General features: G+C 31.4%; 1 protein-coding gene across 1 annotated transcript in view; it reads left to right on the top strand.

Moving 5' to 3' along the window:
* Nucleotides 1–4,789: 4,789 nt before the first annotated feature.
* Nucleotides 4,790–21,147, top strand: part of LOC139514143 (glutaminyl-peptide cyclotransferase-like) — a 43,070-nt gene continuing 26,712 nt past the window's right edge. Inside the window, exon 1 of the mRNA XM_071302919.1 lies at nt 4,790–4,945. Within this exon, the coding sequence (XP_071159020.1) occupies nt 4,898–4,945 (48 nt within the window). The 5' untranslated portion in view covers nt 4,790–4,897. The remainder of the gene's footprint in view (nt 4,946–21,147) is intronic.

Raw genomic sequence — 21,147 nt, 5'->3', positions numbered from 1 at the left:
GTGAATCCGTCATTTTGTTATTGTGCTATTGTAAATTTTTGTGTTCTTGTTTTTCATTTTTGCTAATGTGCTTTTGTATTTATGGCTTTTTGTGCTTATTTGTTACATATTTGTTTGTTTTATAAGGATTACGATTATAACACAATGTTGACTCCTGTACCCTTATTTTTTTTAACATTTTGACCTTTTACAAATGTATGTCTGTTTGTTTTGTTCACTAATCGTTGTCAATATAATGGAATTCGATGCAACTGTAGTACAAGTGAGAGGTTTACCTAGCTATAAAACCATGCTTTATCCACCATTTTCTACATAAATTGAACATCGGTAAACTACTGTTGCTAAAATATTCTGCATTAAATCTTTATGGCACTCTAGACCTTTATGGCACTCTAGACCATCAGTCTAATTGCCCAAAAGTAGCAGTTTTTGATTATCTGTAGAGAGGGCGACATAGATAGTAAGCAATCAATTCCTTTGCAAAAAGTTAAGGTAAACATTTTAGGAACATAAGGGATTTTACCCTCAAATATCAAAAATTGTATCAGTTTCCCGTCTGATATCCATGCCTATCCATGACTAACCGTTTTGAAACGATGAAACAATATGACTACTTATCGAAGTTGTTGCACGGTAGCGACGATTTTTCCGAATTTATATTAAAATCGGCTAATTATCTTGAAAACTATAATAGATAGAGAGTACTTTAAATAGCATAAACATGATAAATGATCAGCTAGACAAGACCTACAAGTATGTTAACATGGTCGTAATTTACTCCTGATATGAACTATTGCCATTGAATTAAGAACTTTTGTTAATCTTTTGTTTTTTTAATCATAGAAGTAAATAGAAAATTAAAATGTCAAATATTGTCAGCTATACGAGATCTACAAATCAGTCAACAGATTGTCGATGGTGGTATCAGAAAAAAGTAAAAATTACAAAACATCGAATTCCGAAGGAAAATTTAAAACAGAAAATCCATTTTTAAAAGCTGAAACACATCAAACAAATGAAAACAACTGTCATATTTCAGATTTGATACAGGCATTCCCTTATGCAGAAAATCGGGCAGAAAATGGTGGATTAACCCTGGTTGTATAGCTAGCTAAGACTTTCACGTGTATGACAGTCGCATAAAATTCCCTTATATTGACAATCCATTAGATTGTGATAAGGTCGGGTTGATGGGGACTTACTAGTTGGTCAATAAAATTTGGTGACAGTTGTGTTTGTATTGCAATACAAATTTAAGTAAAGATTATTTAACCACGCTCCCTCAGTCATGATCCTTTGATTGGAAACTTTTGCTTATTGTTGAAATGCGCATCATGGAACAGGAACTGGTCGATGCCTAGCTCTGCTCGCAGAAAATTCGACATAGGGATAGTCATCCGGTGGTGTTAGCTCAATTCTTAAAAGCTTTATATTTTAGAAGGTGGAAGACCTGGATGCTTCATACTTTGTATATGGATGCCTCATGTTACAAAGTTTCCGTCAGTCACATGTCCAATGTCCTTGACCTCATTTTCATGGTTCAGTGACCACTTGGAAAAAAAGATAAGATTTTTTTGTAATGTTAAATTCCCTGTTATTATAAATAATAGGATAACTATATTTGGTATGTGCGTACCTTGCAAGGTCCTCATGCCCGTCAGACAGTTTTCACTTGACATCGACCTCATTTCATGGATCAGTGAACAAGGTTAAGTTTTGGTGGTCAAGTCCATATCTGAGATTCATTAAGCAATAGGTCTAGAATATTCAGTGTATGGAAGCATTGTAAGGTGTACATGTCAAACAGACAGGTGTCATCTGACCTTGACCTCCTTTTCATGGTTCAGTGGTTATAGTTGAGTTTTTGTGTTTTGGTCTGTTTTTCTTATACTGTATGCAATAGGTAAACTATATTTGGTGTATGGAATGATTGTAAGGTGTACATGTCCAGCTGGCAGGTGTCATCTGACCTTGACCTCATTTTCATGGTTCAGTGGTCAAAGTTAAGTTTTTTAGTTTTGGCCTTTTTTTCTAATACTAAATGCAATAGGTCAACTCTATTTGGTGTATGGAAATATTTTATGATCTATGTCAGTTGTGCAGGTTTTATTTGACCTTGACCTCATTTTCACGGTTCATTGCTCAGTGTTAAGTTTTTGTGTTTTGGTCTGTTTTTCTTAAACTATAAGTAATAGATCAACTATATATGTTGTAGGGAAGAATTGTAAGCTGTACATGCATGCCTGGCATGGTTCATCTGACCTTGACCTCATTTTATTGGTTCAAAGGTCAATGTTAGTTTGCTTGGTTTATGTTTAGTTTATGTGACAGTTGTAATAAAGCTTTATGTTTAGGACTATCAACAGAATATCAATGATTCGTAAAGAAGGCGAGACATTTCAGTGTGTGCACTCTTGTTGTCATATGGCTCATGATGTGTGTACTCACGTGTTTGAAAAAAGGTACTTCGGTTCTTGCATGAACATCCGAAGTGTGTGTTATCAAAATTTGCAATTACACCCAGATTTGTATTCTCTCAATCGATCTATGACTTTCGAACAGCGGTATACAGCTGATGTCTTTTTTGGAAAAAGTAAAATAACAAAAATACCGAATTCCGAGGAAAATTCAAAACAAAAAGTCCTTAATAAAATGGCAAAATCAAAAGCTCAAACACATCAAACGAATGGATAACAACTGTCATATTCCTGACTTGGTACAGGTATTTTTTCATGTAGAAAATGATGGATTTATCTGGTTTTATAGCTAGCAAATCCTCTCACTTGTATGACAGTCCTTTAAAATTCCAAGGATGAAGTCTGACAGAGCGATTTGGAATGTAATATAGATTAAATAGTGTTGGAGAGCGTCACTTCTTGAAATGTGGCGTAGACCTAGTGATTTTCCCAGTAATCTCTATTGGTGTTATCTTTGTTTTTGAAGAAATACAAGGAGCGGATCCACGATTTTTTAATAGATGATGTAACTCCCAACAATTGCATATTTATTGCCGAGTGGAGCAATTCGAAACATTTTTTAGACGATTTTATACAAATCAATTATACATACCGTGGAAAACAGGATACTTTTTAATGTCTTTGGCGATCAAAGAGTGCCGGGCGTTCGTTCTCTACGCCCCCTTGTATCTGCCAATACAAACTATACCGGTATCATTTGTGACAAGTTATTTGTTCTTTCACCATTGAAGAAATCTCTGACGTAGTTTCGACTGTTTTCAAGTTAAGGAATACAAAAGCGTATGTGTATAACTAAATATTCTTTTTTATATAGGAAATCTATTAATAGTAGTATGAAATCAATGTGTACGGGTTAAAGTCCGTAAAGTAATAATTAATAGAAAATCTTGATCGATTTTTGACAAACTGTTGTTTGGTTAAAGCTATATTAGTATATGTAATGCGGTAACGATGTTTTCCATTGAGACAACTATATCCATGCGCCGAGACTAAAAATCAAGGATGTAAACATCTTCAGCATGTGGGCAAACCCAATGGTGTTTGTCGTATAAGAAACTAGAAATAGGATGACCATTATCATGGATAAAATGTGAACAATGCAAAAGAAAATAAACAAACAGCCTGTTTAAATCTAATATAAATGAATACTTTATTGCAAAAATTCCAGTTTGAATGGTTTTATACTAGTCATATTTTGGGACCCTTTAAAGCTTGCTGTTCGGCGGAGCCAAGGCTCCGTGTGAATACCGTACTTTGACCTATAATGGTGTACGTTTGCAAATTATGAGACTTGGATTGACAGTCATCTCGTGTCACTCATATCACACCTTCTTCTATCTATCTTTATGGTATAGCAACGAAAACATATTAACAACATGATAGTAGTAGAGACCGAACGGGAAAAAAACATTATAAGAAAACATATAAAATTAAGTAACAATATGTGATCTGATTGACCATCAAACATTAACCTAAAACAGCTACGATATGATATGAGATCATTGTAAAGCCTATAGTGACAATCGAAGATTTGGTAGAATTTCACTTCCATATTATATAAATGCATTCTATTTGGGTGAAATAGAAAACGAATCAAATTATAACCGAAGACGTATACCGGTATAGTTTGTATTGGCATGTTGTATCAACGATAGAATTTTAGTATATTCACGTTTTGCTGTGGGTTACCCTTTCGGTATACATGTCAAATATATCAACATACTATATAGTATATGATGAAGATGGTAATCTATATTTCAGTGAAAGGATATCTGTGAAAACTGTACACTGTTTTTTAGTCTAAATAATCTGAAAATACCTGTATCATCTGCTGAAACTTAATGACAGAAAGTTTCATTATTAGCTTTTATACTGGGTATATTTATCATATCTAAACTTAATAGTATATATAAATATATATATATATACAACTATATATATATATAAGAATAATTATTTTGTCCACAAATGTTTAATATTTTTTTTAAATGTTTCAAAGTCCCTCTGGTATTTCAAGTTTGGCGTCTATTTAAATACAACTTAATTAATAAGATTCTTAGTATAATTATAAAACTGCATGCTGGCTGTATAAATTTATCTGCATCTAATCCGGTCAGAAAATTTTCAAATCTATACCAGTTTTAAATAACTACCGTTTACAATACCATTTATGTATAAACTACATAAAAACGATACGTTTGCTTCCATAAAACCAATAATTCAAATAAGCAATAAGCATGAAACAAGCCAAAATTACACCCATACATCAAATATCTGATGAGTTATAAATAGAAATTCACCGACCAATCAAATTAAAGGACATTCGGTACTTCTCTACGCTTATCAGATTATGAAAGTACAAATAATGTTGGAGGGTTTGGCTTAGATGACAGTCAACTACAACAGATCAATAAAGAAGCATGCTGAAGATACAAGCAGGAATATTTGTGTTCTTTTATTTCTCAATTGTAAGTTTTTTTACCTTTTTTTCTTGTACACAAATATGCAATGACAAATCTGGTAAGAAAGTGTGTCACGTCACCAAACTGTCCAACGACATATTTCTTTTTATTAAACAAGAAAAGGTAAAGAAAACACTATCATTAAGAGAAATTAAATATTTTGTTTCATCTTTAAGGGATAGTTAAAAAAAACACTATCAATGTGTAAAGTGACAAGAAAATGGACAAACTTGTCATTTTAGTTCTTTACCTATAAATTTCAAGATTTCAGAGCTGTTATTTACCTCAAGGATAGCCTTGTTTACCTGATATATATATATATACATATCTTCTCACATGGATTTTCACTATGTTTCATATAAAACATTAAGTGTTTAATTGGATATATTCCTTGTGAAGCATTTTCATATATATCATGTATATATGGACTCTTTTATGTCGTCTTAAATGAAAGGTTAATTTTTTTTTCTCACAGAAAAAAATTAAAATAGCCGTTTAAGACATGATAATTATTTTGACCATGTGAATTGTTTGTATACTCTTATCCAACACCAAGAGTTTTGTTTAAATGTACATAGATGATAATGGGCTCCATTTCTGACCTGAAGACAAGTCACTTTATGTTTGGAATTTCATTTATGATCAATTAAACGATATATATATCACTCTTAATATATATGTGTCAATCCACATCATGTTGTAAAAATCCAGTCTTAAATAAAACAATTTTCATTTTTTTGTTACAATAAAACATAATTTTTGAAATATTTATAGAAAAGAATGATTTGTAACAAAATGTCCATGTTGCACTTTGTACATGTTGTATGTTAAAATATATCCAAATCTACATTTGTAATGTGACATTTCAGTAAACTTGTAGGGTGTTATTTGAGACATATAACTATTTTAAGGACTTTTTCTTGGTGAAACACACTTAACTTATTAGATTAAAAATGTACTCAACATGGTATAGTGAAAAAAGGCCATTTTTTATTAATATAATATAAGTCATATTAAAGCGACACTGGAGTCTTTTAAGTAGTTTAATTCCATTGCAGTAATTAAACATAAAGAATGTTCCATGATGTGTTCAAAAGTGAAATTGAAATTTAAAATTTTTTTTTATGCAAACATTTAATTTTTATCTGTTGCTTTTAAATCCCTTATGAAATTTTCTAATCATACAACTCATTTTAAAGTTTACATTCATTGCGACTCAAAGGAATACTTTGTATCAATCAAAATACATAAAAATCTTTTATAAAGCTACAATTTGAATAATTGCAAAGGTTTGCCAATTTTCAGAGGGTTGATAGGTACAATAAATTGTCCAACATGTCCAAGGCAAAAAGAAAATCATTTTTGAAATGAATTGATTACCAATAACAGTCATTGTGTGACAGCAATATTTTGTTATAAATGAACAATAAATAGTCATAACATTCTAGCCTACGGGGCATTTTATCTATACAGTTCAGTTCAATTTGATCAGTCAACATAATTGTCATGTAAGTCAGGGAAAGAATATGCAGCTTTTTTTGAGAGAGCAAACATTGCCATTATATGACTTTTTGTCATGTTTGTGCTAAGGTGGTGTTAAGCAAACATTAGTCAATCAATATATTGTTTTGATGGCATCAAACATTTTGCAGTATTTACTTTACATTGTGGTGAAATATAAAATTGAAAGCAGTACTGCACAAGTATAATTAAATTCCTCTTTAAATATTCAAACTACTGTTTTTGCCAATTAATAAAGTTCTAGTAAATTTAGAAATTCATACAAAAATATGACTGATAGATCATAGTTTGTTATTGTAATAAGAATGTTAATTTTAAAGCAATATTTTCAATTCTTCAAAATCATAGGCATCAACTAATTTTCAAATTTTCAAATATTTGTTTTTTAACATGTTTAAACTAAAGTACATTAAATATGTTAAACATGCAGTTCCACATGTTTTAAAAAAAAAAATATATAAATGTAATTAACATATATATATATATGTAAACAGTATACAATGTTCATTTGCTGGATGAAATTTACATTAAATGACAATACCATTATAACATTAGAATTTACAAAATGAGCTTGTTACAATTTTTATACGACCGCAAAATTTGAAAAATTTTTCGTCGTATATTGCTATCACGTTGGCGTCGGCGTCGTCGTCGTCGTCGTCGGCGTCGTCGTCGTCGTCGTCCTGCTTCCGAATACTTTTAGTTTTCGCACTCTAACTTTAGTAAAAGTGAATGGAAATCTATGAAATTTTAACACAAGGTTTATGACCACAAAAGGAAGGTTGGGATTGATTTTGGGAGTTTTGGTCCCAACATTTTAGGAATTAGGGGCCAAAAAGGGCCCAAATAAGCATTTTCTTGGTTTTCGCACTATAACTTTAGTTAAAGTTAATAGAAATCTATGAAATTTTGACACAAGGTTTATGACCACAAAAGGAAGGTTGGGATTGATTTTGGGAGTTTTGGTTCCAACAGTTTAGGAATTAAGGGCCAAAAAAAGGGCCCAAATAAGCATTATTCTTGGTTTTTGCACCATAACTTTAGTATAAGTAAATAGAAATCTATGAAATTTAAACACAAGGTTTATGACCATAAAAGGAAGGTTGGGTTTGATTTTGGGAGTTTTGGTCCTAACAGTTTAGGAATAAGGGGCCCAAAGGGTCTAAAATTGAACTTTGTGTGATTTCATCAAAAATTGAATAATTGGGGTTCTTTGATATGCCGAATCTAACTATGTATGTAGATTCTTAATTTTTGGTCCCGTTTTCAAATTGGTCTACATTAAGGTCCAAAGGGTCCAAAATTAAACTTGGTTTGATTTTAACAAAAATTAAATCCTTGGGGTTCTTTGATATGCTGAATTTAAAAATGTACTTAGATTTTTAATTATTGGCCTAGTTTTCAAGTTAGTCCAAATTGTGGTCCAAAATTAAACTTTGTTTGTTTTCATTAAAAATTGAATAATTGGGGTTTTTGATATGCCAAATCTAACTGTGTATGTAGATTCTTAATTTTTGGTCCAGTTTTCAAATTGGTCTACATTAAGGTCCAAAGGGTCCAAAATTAAACTAAGTTTGATTTTAACAAAAATTAAATTCTTGGGCTTATTAATATGCTTTATCTAAATATGTACTTTGATTTTTGATTATGGGCCCAGTTTTCAAGTTGGTCCAAATCAGGATTCCATATCAAGTATTGTGCAATAGCAAGAAATTTTCAATTGCACAGTATTGCACAATAGCAAGAAATATCTAATTGCACAATATTGTGCAATAGCAATTAATTTTCAATTAGAGTTATCTTTCTTTGTATAGAATAGTAGTTGATAATATATGTTGGAAATTTGCCAGACATGACTATGATGTCATTTTCTATTTTTATTTGCCAATAACTTTATGTAAATAACTTCATTGGAAATTTGCCAATATAAAATGTTGCTGATGAAGCTTTTTTTCCTTATCTTATCTAAAATGTTTTTAGATAATGTATGTTGGACATTTGCCAGACATGACTATGATGTCATTTTCTATTTTTATTTGCCAATAACTTTATGTAAATAACTTCATTGGAAATTTGCCAATATAAAATGTTGCTGATGAAGTTATTTTTATTGTTTTATACAATAAACAATGTATATTCACTTTTACTACCAACCAATCTTTACCATTCAGTGATAACAAATACTTTATTTTACATTTTAATATTTTATGATGTATTTAAAAGAGTAGTTATTGTTGCAAACTCCATTAGAAATTTGAATTGATATCAGTTTTGGAAAAAGGGAAGCGGGGATGTGAAAAAAAAGGGGGGGGGGGGTTAAATTTTTCTCATTTCAGATTTCATAAATAAAAAGAAAATTTCTTCAAACATTTTTTTGAGAGGATTAATATTCAACAGCATAGTGAATTGCTCAAAGGCAAAAAAAAAACTTTTAAGTTCATTAGACCACATTCATTCTGTGTCAGAAACCTATGCTGTGTCAACTATTTAATTTAAGATTTAAAAAGTTTGAAGAAGAAATCTTTAATTGATTTGTAAAATCTTGACATTTGTTTTGTGTAAAAAAAAAACATGTAATGTCAAAAATTTGATCACAATCCAAATTCAGAGCTGTATCACGCTTGAATGTTTTGTCCATACTTGCCCCAACTGTTCAGGGTTCGACCTCTGCGGTCGTATAAAGCTGCGCCCTGCGGAGCACCTGGTTTAGTCTAATAAAGTGATTTATAACAGTACAATGAAATATAATCAAGTGTTGGCTTAAGCTAGAGTACTTTCTATCTTATTAAACATTCATTTACAAACGTTGCAGTTATTAAAATTAGAATTATTGCTGAATTGTGACATATATACATGTAAACGTCTATATATATTTATTAATGGTTAAAAATAGACATAATGTTTACATGGTTTAATAAATCTCTTATCTGATTCAAAATCTGTAAGTTTAATATGCCATATGCTTTATGTTAGTTGATAATTGGATCTCATTTCAATATAGCCATTTCACTATGCTGTAGAGTATATGGAGTAATTAAGCAAATGATCAGAAATTGACATTTATAAACATGATAAAGACGCATCTAGATCTATAACGGAATACATGAAAAGAAAAACTATTCCAGGAACATTATCTTGTTAGCTTAGTTTTATTCGATCCTAGATATATATATGCATTGTGTGTTGAAGGCTGTACTTTTACCTATAATGGTTGTCTTATACAAATTGGATGGAGAGATGTCTCATTGGCACTCATACCACAACTTCTTTCAAAAAAGTATATCTTTTGAAAGGATTTAAGATAAAGTTTTTTATGCCTTTTCTTTTAACATACCTGCTGACTTTTGAAAAATCTCCATGGGTGATTTTAACCCAAACAGATGCCTATACTCCTCTTATATTGTCATAATAGATTTTCTTTAGGTCAACATCTCTAATGGGGGGTACCCTCCCCCCTCCCCCCCCCCCAATAAATTGGGATAGTTGGCAGGTTTGTATTCATTATCTATCATTCTGAAAGAGCCCACCATTTAGTTGCTACTGGTAAAGAAAATAGGGCAAGATAAAACAAAATTCTGAATAGCATACATTTGTATTTTTGTTTGGTCTCACATAATATTCATGATAGTGTTTAACAATTTTTGCTTAAGATTTTATATTGTATATCTATCCAACTTTTTGAGTAAAATAATTGCTTTGATAGAATGTGCATTTGATTCTATTAATATTTTTTGTTTAATTTTGATTTTATCCCCATTATTCTTTTTTATATAACAGTACAATATAGTTTCCAGATCCTCATTAATGATATTATTGATAAAGCTGAGAAAAAAAATCCCCTTGATACTATAAATGTTGTCAGACAAAAATTTAAACCAAGTGAAAATTTCCATCAGTACTACATGTATCTTATACTCTGGATTCTAATATGACGTGCTTTTTTAGCTTTGGGTACAAAGCCATGTTCTAATTCGAATAGAACATGGGCTGCACGTAATTGACGTCATAATTGAAACAGTAACTTCAGATGAATTTTGAACAACGCCAGAGATCAAAATTGACATTTTTGTTGGTGTTTCTCGCTAGGAAATAAAATAAAAACATTCTAAAAGCAAGTTTAAATGTTTCTGTTCTTTTTTATTGATAAACTTGATTTTTCTATAGGGATTTTGTTCATCAAATCAAAATGGCGACATTTCGAGCGTCTACTATAGGTCATCTTCGAAGTACAAAAGTTCAAAATATTCCTATTAGAATCGAAATAATTCTATCATGCCATGCTCTATGCTCATTTTAACATGGGTAGGCATTATATTTGTAAACATTTAATACCTCGCTTATGCTCGGTATCAAGATATTAACAAATATAATGCCTACCCATGTTAAAATGAGCATAGAGCAGGGCATGAAAGAATTATTTCTTAATTTTAATATATGTGAAGTTTTTCTGTGTTTTCAAAATAGGAGATTGCACTGGTATAATTTCAGTATTTGTCATATTTGTCAAGCACAATATATTTTTATGTTTTATTTCATACCATTGATAAAATGTCACTACAAAATACATTATACAACAACCACAAAAACTTCTCTATTTACTATAGCATTTCCCTAATGTGGTAAAATATATAGAGAAATATGGATTTTATATTCCCACGATAAAACACCTCTGTAATGTATAAGATAGGAGAATTAAAAGTCGTAATTGTTACTATCGGTTTATTGTATCACATTTCCCATCAACGATGATTAAAAAACAAGAGAAATAAATAAACTGTAAATGACAAGTGATGTCCGATACTACGTGATTAGGAGTTTCTATTAGGTTTCCAAGATAAGAAACAAACTTAGTCTCATGTCAGTTCAATTCTTATCTTTTACTAGTATTGAACATTAGGTCAGGAAAAAGTTAATTAGTTTCCAATTTTTCATTAACAGTATTTTTGATAATTAACTGTAACTAGAAAATATTCATATCACGTCTTTGATATGAAACTAATAGATATTAAAAAGCTTGTGGCTTACACTGTCATTGGTTTGTAAATTACATTCATGTTTTTGCATATGAAACAATCTATTCCTTATTCAACATTTTCGTAAAGGATTATTTTACGGGAAAAAATGCAGGGTTTTGTCATTACCGATTGTTTACAACTCATCCAGTTTCGATGAAGGGATAATGGTATTTAAATCGTGTTAGGTGTCTTCAGTTGACGGAGAATTCTTTTACGAGCTTAGCTTTAAAAAAAACCGCTATTGATTTAGTGTTTCTATGAAAATGATAGTCAGCAAGACTATAGCTGGCTTTTGTTATGTCAGGTTCAGATAATTTTGTTCAACACTTTTACTGTAGGTTATTTAAACCATGAAATCCGTCATAATTTTGAATTAGCTTAATATCATGGAGTAATTAAACTGCAAAATCAGAAATTTTCAAGATTCTTTTATTATATACTGAAAATAGTCACAGGAAATGTTTTACAAAAATGAAAACCTGGCATTTTATCTTTGATAGCATTATTTGTACGAAACAATTACTGAAATATTTTAACCTGCATTTTTGTCAATTGTTAAAAAAAAGAGCAAAAATAAATGCATACAAAGATTTCTGAATTTATAGCACATCTCATCATGATAAAATCTTCAGGGGTGTAACTAGTATATAGATAAGTAAAGAATTACCCAGACTACTGACTTTATACATGTACATACCTTAAATTAAAGCCCTTTAGACATTTTTTCAGGTTATTAGTTAATGAACTAAGTATCTTAATATCTGTATTTGTAAATAAAATAAGATAAAAATAAAATTGAGAATGGTAATAGGGAATATGTCAAAGAGACAACCAATCCAAAGAGCAGATAACAGCCAAAGACCACCAATGGGTCTGCAATGCAGCGAGAAAATCCCACACCTGGAGGAGGCCTCAGCCCCCACCCCCCAATAAAGATAATAACTTGTTCTGTGAAAATGGACCTCATACTAAACTCAAAAACATATAAATTAACTAAAATTAAAAACATAAAAGATTAGCAAAGGCCTGAGGCTCAAGACTTCAGACAGGTGCAAAAAAGCGGCAGTGTTAAACTTGTTTTTTGAATTCTAGACTAGAACCAAATACAAAAAAAACCAAAAAAGTCCTGTCATGTTATCATGGTTTTCAACATGATGTGAAGTGTCTAAAATTCTTTCATTTTTTACCAATAACTGCATGTAAATTAAAAAATTAATGCGTGCATATATTATTGCGATTTTGTCATTTTGGACTTCAATGCGATTTAAATTTTTGCGATATTGTAAAAAATCCGCAATAATTTCTGAATTTACAGTATTCTTTAAAATTTAGTACCCCATTATTATTCCTAATTTTTAGCTCACCTGGCCCGAAGGGCCAAGTGAGCTATTCCCATCACTTTGCGTCCGGCGTCCGGCGTCGTCGTCCGTCGTCGTCCGTCGTCGTTAACTTTTACAAAAATCTTCTCCTCTGAAACTACTGGGCCAAATCAAACCAAACTTGGCCACAATCATCATTGGGGTATCTAGTTTAAAAAATGTGTGGCGTGACCCGGTCAACCAACCAAGATGGCCGCCACGGCTAAAAATAGAACATAGGGGTAAAATGCAGTTTTTGGCTTATAACTCAAAAACCAAAGCATTTAGAGCAAATCTGACAGGGGTATAAATGTTTATCAGGTCAAGATCTATCTGCCCTGAAATTTTCAGATGAATCGGTCAATTGGTTGTTGGGTTGCTGCCCCTGAATTGGTAATTTTGAGGAAATTTTGCTGTTTTTGGTTAATATCTTGAATATTATTATAGATAGAGATAAATTGTAAAACAGCAATAATGTTCAGCAAAGCAAGATCTACAAATAAGTCAACATGACGAAAATGGTCAGTTGACCCGTTTAGGAGTTATTGCCCTTTATAGTCAATTTTTAACCATTTTTCGTTAATTAAAGTAATCTTTTACAAAAATCTTCTTCTCAGAAACTACTTGGCCAAATTAATCAAAACTTTGCCACAATCATCTTTGGGGTATCTAGTTTAAAAAATGTGTGGCGTGACCCGGTCAACCAACCAAGATGGCCGCCACGGCTAAAAATAGAACAAAGGGGTAAAATGCAGTTTTTGGCTTATAACTCAAAAACCAAAGCATTTTGAGGAAATCTAACATGGAATAAAAATGTTTATTAGGTCAAGATCTATCTGCCCTGAAATTTTCAGATGAATCGGTCAACCTGTTGTTGGGTTGCTGCCCCTGAATTGGTAATTTTGAGGAAATTTTTGCCGTTTTTGGTTATTATCTTGAATATTATTATAGATAGAGATAAACTGTAAAAGCAATAATGTTCAGCAAAGTTAGATTTACAAATAAGTCAACATGACCGAAATGGTCAGTTGACCCCTTAAGGAGTTATTGCCCTTTATAGTCAATTTTTAACCATTTTTCATAAATCTAAGTAATCTTTTACAAAAATCTTCTCCTCTGAAACTAATCCGTCAAATTAATCCAAAGTTGGCCACAATCATCTTTGGGGTATCTAGTTTAAAAAATGTGTGGCATGACCCGGTCAACCAACCAAGATGGCCGCCACGGCTAAAAATAGAACATAGGGGTAAAATGCAGTTTTTGGCTTATAACTCAAAAACCAAAACATTTAGAGGAAATCTGACATGGAGTAAAAATGTTTATCAGGTCAAGATCTATCTGCCCTGAAATTTTCAGATGAATCGGTCAACCTGTTGTTGGGTTGCTGCCCCTGAATTGGTAATTTTGAGGAAATTTTTGCCGTTTTTAGCTCACCTGGCCCGAAGGGCCAAGTGAGCTTTTCCCATCACTTGGCGTCCGGCGTCCGTCGTCCGTCGTCCGTCGTCCGTCGTCCGTCGTCCGTCGTCCGTCGTCGTCCGTCGTTAACTTTTACAAAAATCTTCTCCTCTGAAACTACTGGGCTAATTTCAACCAAACTTGGTTACAATCATCATTGGGGTATCTAGTTTAAAAATTGTGTTCGGTGACTCCGCCAACCAACCAAGATGGCCGCCATGGCTAAAAATAGAACATGGGGGTAAAATGCAGTTTTTGGCTTATAACTCAAAAACCAAAGCATTTAGAGCAAATCTGACATGGGGGTAAAATTGTTTATCAGGTCAAGATCTAACTGCCCTGAAATTTTCAGATGAATCGGACAACCCGTTGTTAGGTTGCTGCCCCTGAATTGGTAATTTTAAGAAAATTTTTGCTGTTTTTGGTTATTATCTTGAATATTATTATAGATAGAGATAAACTGTAAATAGAAAAAATGTTAAACAAAGTAAGAATTACAAATAAGTCAACAGGTCCAAAATGGTCAGTTGACCTCTTTAGGAGTTATTGCCCTTTATAGTCAATTTTTAACCATTTTTCGTAAATCTTAGTTATCTTTTACAAAAATCTTCTCCTCTGAAACTACTGGGCCAAATTTAACCAAATATGGCAATAATCATAATTAGGGTATTTATTTTAAAAATTGTGTCCGGTGACCCGCACAACAAACCAAGATGGCCGCCATGGCTAAAAATAGAACATAGGGGTAAAATGCAGTTTTTGGCTTATAACTCAAAAACCAAAGCAATTAGAGCAAATCTGACAGGATGAAAGTTGTTTATTAGGTCAAGATCTAACTGTCCTGAAATTTTCAGATGAATCGGACAACCCTTTGTTAGGTTGCTGCCCCTGAATTGGTAATTTTAAGGAAATTTTTGCTATTTTTGGTTATTTTCTTGAATATTATTATAGATAGAGATAAACTGTAAATAGAAAAAATGTTTAGCAAAGTAAGATTTACAAATAAGTCAACAGGTCCAAAATGGTCAGTTGACCCCTTTAGGAGTTATTGTCCTTTATAGTCAATTTTTAACCATTTTTTTCGTAAATCTTAGTTATATTTTACAAAAATCTTCTCCTCTGAAACTACTGGGCCAAATAAAAGCAAACTTGGCCACAATCATCATTGGGGTATCTAGTTTAAAAAATGTGTCCAGTGACCCAGCCAACCAACCAAGATGGCCGCCATGGCTAAAAATAGAACATAGGGGTAAAATGCAGTTTTGGGCTTATAACTTAAAAACCAAAGCATTTAGAGCAAATCTGACAGTGGAAAAAATTGTTTATCAAGTCCAGATCTATCTGCTCTAAAATTTTCAGATGAATTGGACAACTGGTTGTTAGGTTGCTGCCCCTGAATTGGTAATTTTAAGGAAATTTTGCTGTTTTTTGTTATTATCTTGAATACTATTATAGAGAGAGATAATCTGTAAACAGCAATAATGTTCAGAAAAGTAAGATTTACAAATAAGTCAACGTGACTGAAATGGTCAATTGACCCCCTAAGGAGTTATTGTCCTTTATAGTCAATTTTTTAAAATTTTCATAAAATTTGTAAATTTTTACTAACATTTTCCACTGAAACTACTTGGCCAAGTTCATTATAGATAAAGATAATTGTAAGCAGCAAGAATGTTCAGTAAAGTAAGATGTACAAACACTTCACCATCACTAAAACACAATTTTTCATGAATCTATCTGCGTCCTTTGTTTAATATTCACATATACCAAGGTGAGCGACACAGGCTCTTTAGAGCCTCTAGTTGGTTATTATCTTGAATATCATTATAGATAGAGATAAACTGTAAACAGCAATAATGTTCATCAAAGTAAGATTTACAAATAAGTCAACATGACCGAAATGGTCAGTTGACCCCTTTAGGAGTTATTGCCCTTTATAGTCAATTTTTAACCATTTTTCGTAAATCTTAGTTATCTTTTACAAAAATCTTCTCCTCTGAAACTACTGGGCCAAATTAATTCAAACTTGGCCACAATCATCTTTGAGGTACCTTGTTTGAAAAATGTGTCCGATGACCTGGCCATCCAACCAAGATGGCCACCACGGCTAAAAATAGAACAGGGGTAAAATGTAGTTTTTTGCTTACAACTCTGAAACCCAAATCATTTAGAGGAAATCTGACAAAGAGTTAAATTGTTAATCAAGTCAATATATATCTGCCCTGAAATATTCAAATGAATTGGACAACCGGTTGTTGGGTTGCTGCCCTCCAATTGGTAATTTTTAAAGAAATTTTGCTGTTTTTGGTTATTATCTTGAATACTATTATAGATAGCGATAAACTGTAAACAGCAACAATGTTCATCAAAGTAAGATCTACAAATAAGTCCACATGACCTAAATGGTCAATTGACCCCTTAAGGAGTTATTGCCCTTTATAGTCAATTTTTAACAATTTTCATTAATTTGGTAAATTTATGTAAATTTTTACCAAATATTTTTCTCTGTTACTAATGGGCAAAGTTCATTATAGATATAATTGTAAGAAGCAAGAATGTTCAGTAAAGTAAGAACTTCAAACACATCACCATCACCAAAATGCAATTTTGTCATGAATCCATTTGTGTCCTTTGTTTAATATGCACATAGACCAAGGTGAGCGACACAGGCTCTTTAGAGCCTCTAGTTTATTTTGAGTACCAATTTTTCTTTTAGTGTGACCCATTATTCTCTACTATTCTGTAAACCTCATTAAGACACTCATATAAAGGTTCTTTCTCAAGAACAAAATCTTATCATAATCTACCTCTTTTGATATGTTTAACAAGTGGTTGTTTTAATTTTTGTAGTAATTTCCTTGTGATGTGCTCACCTTAGTTCAAGAACATCGTTTTTCTATTAATAGTACATTTAATAAGCTTATGTATAAAAGAGTTTGTTGTCTGCTCTATGGTTGGGTTGTTGTCACTTTGACACATTCCCCATTTCCTATCTTAATTTTATCTTGTTTACATTACAGACATCACTGCAAACAAACCCTACGGTGTCTTTGATATATAATTAATGTAGGCATGTCATTTATTATTTAACTAGCTTTAAAACATAATTTTTTTATTTTTATATCACATTTAGAAGTGTTTGCTTTATATTTACAATTATAATAACATTGATGATTAAAGATGCTTGAAATATAACATGTATAAGGTCACATGTAAATCACATGACAAATGAGTCTGGGTTCTATTGTTTTATGCAAATAGAGAGATTTATTAGCTTTTCATTTCTGTTTCACTTATTGTTTATCTTAAGGAATTTTGAATTCTCAATACTACAGTATTAAAATTCTGAAATTAATGCGAATAATGGGACTAAATGAGTATCACAATACAAAATGTAATAAAAACTCTCATTCTGATATATGATACATACAACTCTAGACAGATTTCCCTGATTTTGCAAAAATCAATCACACATTAAATCAGTCCATTCTTCAAAATTCCCAATGATAAATTTATGCACGCCAATTTTTTTTGAATTTACAGTATAGACGTCTTGGTACTCTATCTTGTCTATTTTACTTATTGAATTCAAGCATCACAGATGAGTTTTTTTAAGACAAAGTGTGCATCTGGGGTACAAAATTTTAGGCCGGGTATCTTTGTGGAGTTTTCAAATGTTTGTTGGATAAAAAATCTTGAAAAATTTGGAATGTTAAGGTTCGCCTAAATTGAATGATATAACAAATTACGCTTAATTAGATTGTTTTTACATTAATCACTGGAATTTGTCATGTTTATAAGACTGATTGATATTAGTAGGTCATGTTGTACATGATACTTTACGATCAATACACATGACAATCTTACATGTTCAGTTATGTAAGGTAACATGAGGGTACTCAAATTGCACCTGTTTTGATAGTTACATGTATTTCACCTTTGATACCTGGGACTATTATATATATATATGTTAGTATAATAGTCCAAGATGATACATACAAAAGTCTTTATTCTGTAATTTGTGTACTCAGTGCAATTTGGGTACTGTTACGTTAATCTCATTTTGAAACATGTTCAAGAAAATTTCAAATATTGATTAAATAGTGAAAGAAGTTACATGTCTTTTATCACTACAAACAAGCCTCTAGCTTTTACAATTTTAATTCTGGTATCTATATGATGTGTTTATTACTATAAAAAGGAATCTAATCTTTAAGTCACAATTATAAACATTTAATATAGCCTCTAAGTCACCATTATAAACATGATATACATGTAGCCTCTAAGTCATTATTATAAACATATAATATAGCCTCTAGGTCACAATTATAAACATAATCTAGCCTATTTAAGTCACCATTATAAACATATAATATAGTCTGTAAGTCACAATTATAAACATATAATATAGTCTATAAGTCATCATTATAAACATATAATCTAGCCTCTTAGTCAAAATTATAAACATATAATATCGTCTCTAAGTCACAATTATAAACAGATAATCTAGCCTCTAAGTCACCATTATAAACATTTAATCTAGCCTCTAAGTCGTCAATTTAAACATGTAATATAGTCTATATTAAAGTCACAATTATAAACATATAATCTAGCCTCTAAGTCACCATTATAAATGATATAGTCTAGTCTCCAAGTCTAATGCTAATAATAAAGAAAAATGAAGAACTTGTTCACAAAAGCATAGAAAACATGAATATTGAGCAACACAAAAAGGAACTCTTACTTAATACAATATCTTGACTAGGCTTTAAAAATATTAGCTATTTCTTCAGAGTAAAAATTCACTCACAATCACTAGCATTCACTGAAAATTCAAAAAGAGTCATTGAAATTAACTGATTCACCTTGGATGTGCTGTAGATACAGTGAAACAAGGAGTCAAAGAGTTCATATGGTTTACATGTAAGGAACTCTTATAAGAAGCCTTCAGGTAATTAAAGTACTTCTGTGAATTGAAGTTTACCATTAGGCTTGGTTGGTGCTCATATCTAAGTGGTTGAAATGTCAATGATATCAATCTTTTTATTATTGAAAAGTAAATTAGAAACAGTTTTCAAAAATAAAATGATATTAATTGCTTTTGATTGCAAATAATACAGTGCCGTAATCCTTTCTCGTTGTAAATCAATTCAACAAATTCCTTGGTGTAATCTTCCACTTCCTCCCTGGTAAAATCTTTCACTTAATCATGACCAGTTGTTTTGCTGAAGGTTAATGTCAATGCTTTAAAATTGCAGTGTGAAATTAAGGTAATCTTGAAGTTGACAATACCATTAAAATAGATTATCCCACTGTTTGAATGGAACATTTTATAGAATACTAAGTGTAATGAGATTTAGAGCCCCTGGCTAAAAATGTGCCATTTATGAAAGGCAAATACTCCTTTTAAGTGTGGGAGGATTTTACAGCCTATTTCCTAATGCTTGTAGAGTCAAACTTTGGTTGGCTTGCTTGCTTTGTTTGTATAAATGTTTACTCAAACTTTGTAATGAAGATTATATACATATAGGCATAGTTGAACCTGTATATATTGTATGATGTTATCCCAATTATAATCGAACAATATACAAACAAAGCAAATAAGCTAACCAAAGTCTTGCTTTGCATGCATTAGGAAATCAGCTTTAATACTTGTTGTTTTTAAAAATTTAGAATTTACAGGAAAGTACTATTGTTGCTTTGATGTAGCATAAAAATGCTTCAGACACCAGAGAAAAAATAATTAACACATCAAGGCAGTTGGAAATAGAATTTTCATGGGCAGTTTGAAAGTGTAACTAAGCTTGAATGTTTTTATCAGTAAATAAGTTCATTTAAAAAAGTTGGTTAATCGAAAAGTAGACTTTGCTTAGCAATGAATTAGATAGAACAAAGTTAAAAGAAAAATAACAGGTATTTTTGGAATCATGAAATACCAAGAACATATTTATTTTTATTACTTGTGTAGATTAATACAGGAACAGACATTTGTAAATTTAATTGCATAGTAAAATTACATTATGTTAAGGGAAAAGAGAACACTGCAAAAAACTAGGTATATGGTTCAACAATATTTTCTTCAGCCATCTTTAAATAAGAATAGAATTGACAGTCTCAACAAAGGATCATACATAGCCATTATGAGAATTGATTGGTTGGTTATCATGCTTTGAAGTAGTAGCTGCTTACGCTTAGTGGTCCCTTCCTGAGCACATGCATTCATATCAATGTTTATCTAGCTTTAAAAATTTAATTTTGGATGTAAATTTTTGCTGACATTATTAAGTTTATCAGGTGACGGCATCAACCTTTTTATGATTTTTCCGGCTTGAAATATATAACATAAAAAATGTGGTGCACTCTTTAAAATAACCCGCTACACTGGTTATTCAGAGTGCCCCACAATTCTTATGTTATTTTAAATAGACAGAAAAAATATTACAGTCATTCCTTAAATTTTGGTCTCTCATATAAGTTTCTATTGATGTCTTCTGTCTCTATTTTGACTTGCCATTTGAGCAATGAATTGATGGTTTCTTTTGACTTGCCATTAGAGCAATGAATTGATATTTTTATCCTTCAATTAACATGTGAAGAGTCATTAGGTAAGTCTGTTCTTTCTAATGACTTAAAATGTTCTGGTACCAGCTAATATATTATTACAGAGACTGCAGTTTATTTTTGTCTTTTCTTCACACGCAACTTCTGTTTCTTTAGCAAAAAAGCATAGCTGTGTGTAGGATGTACATAATGTAGCAAGGAAAAACAATTAGCAACTTTAATCGAATTGCAAACTAATATATATATTATACATAATATTCTGCTCTTTGATTGGGTTGTTGTCTCTCTTTGACAAATT

The sequence above is a fragment of the Mytilus edulis genome, chromosome 3 (assembly GCF_963676685.1).
Source record: "Mytilus edulis chromosome 3, xbMytEdul2.2, whole genome shotgun sequence".
Classification (NCBI taxonomy): Eukaryota; Metazoa; Mollusca; class Bivalvia; order Mytilida; family Mytilidae; genus Mytilus; species Mytilus edulis.
Note: the sequence above shows the minus strand (reverse complement) of the source record. Positions and strands in the feature narration are given on the sequence as shown.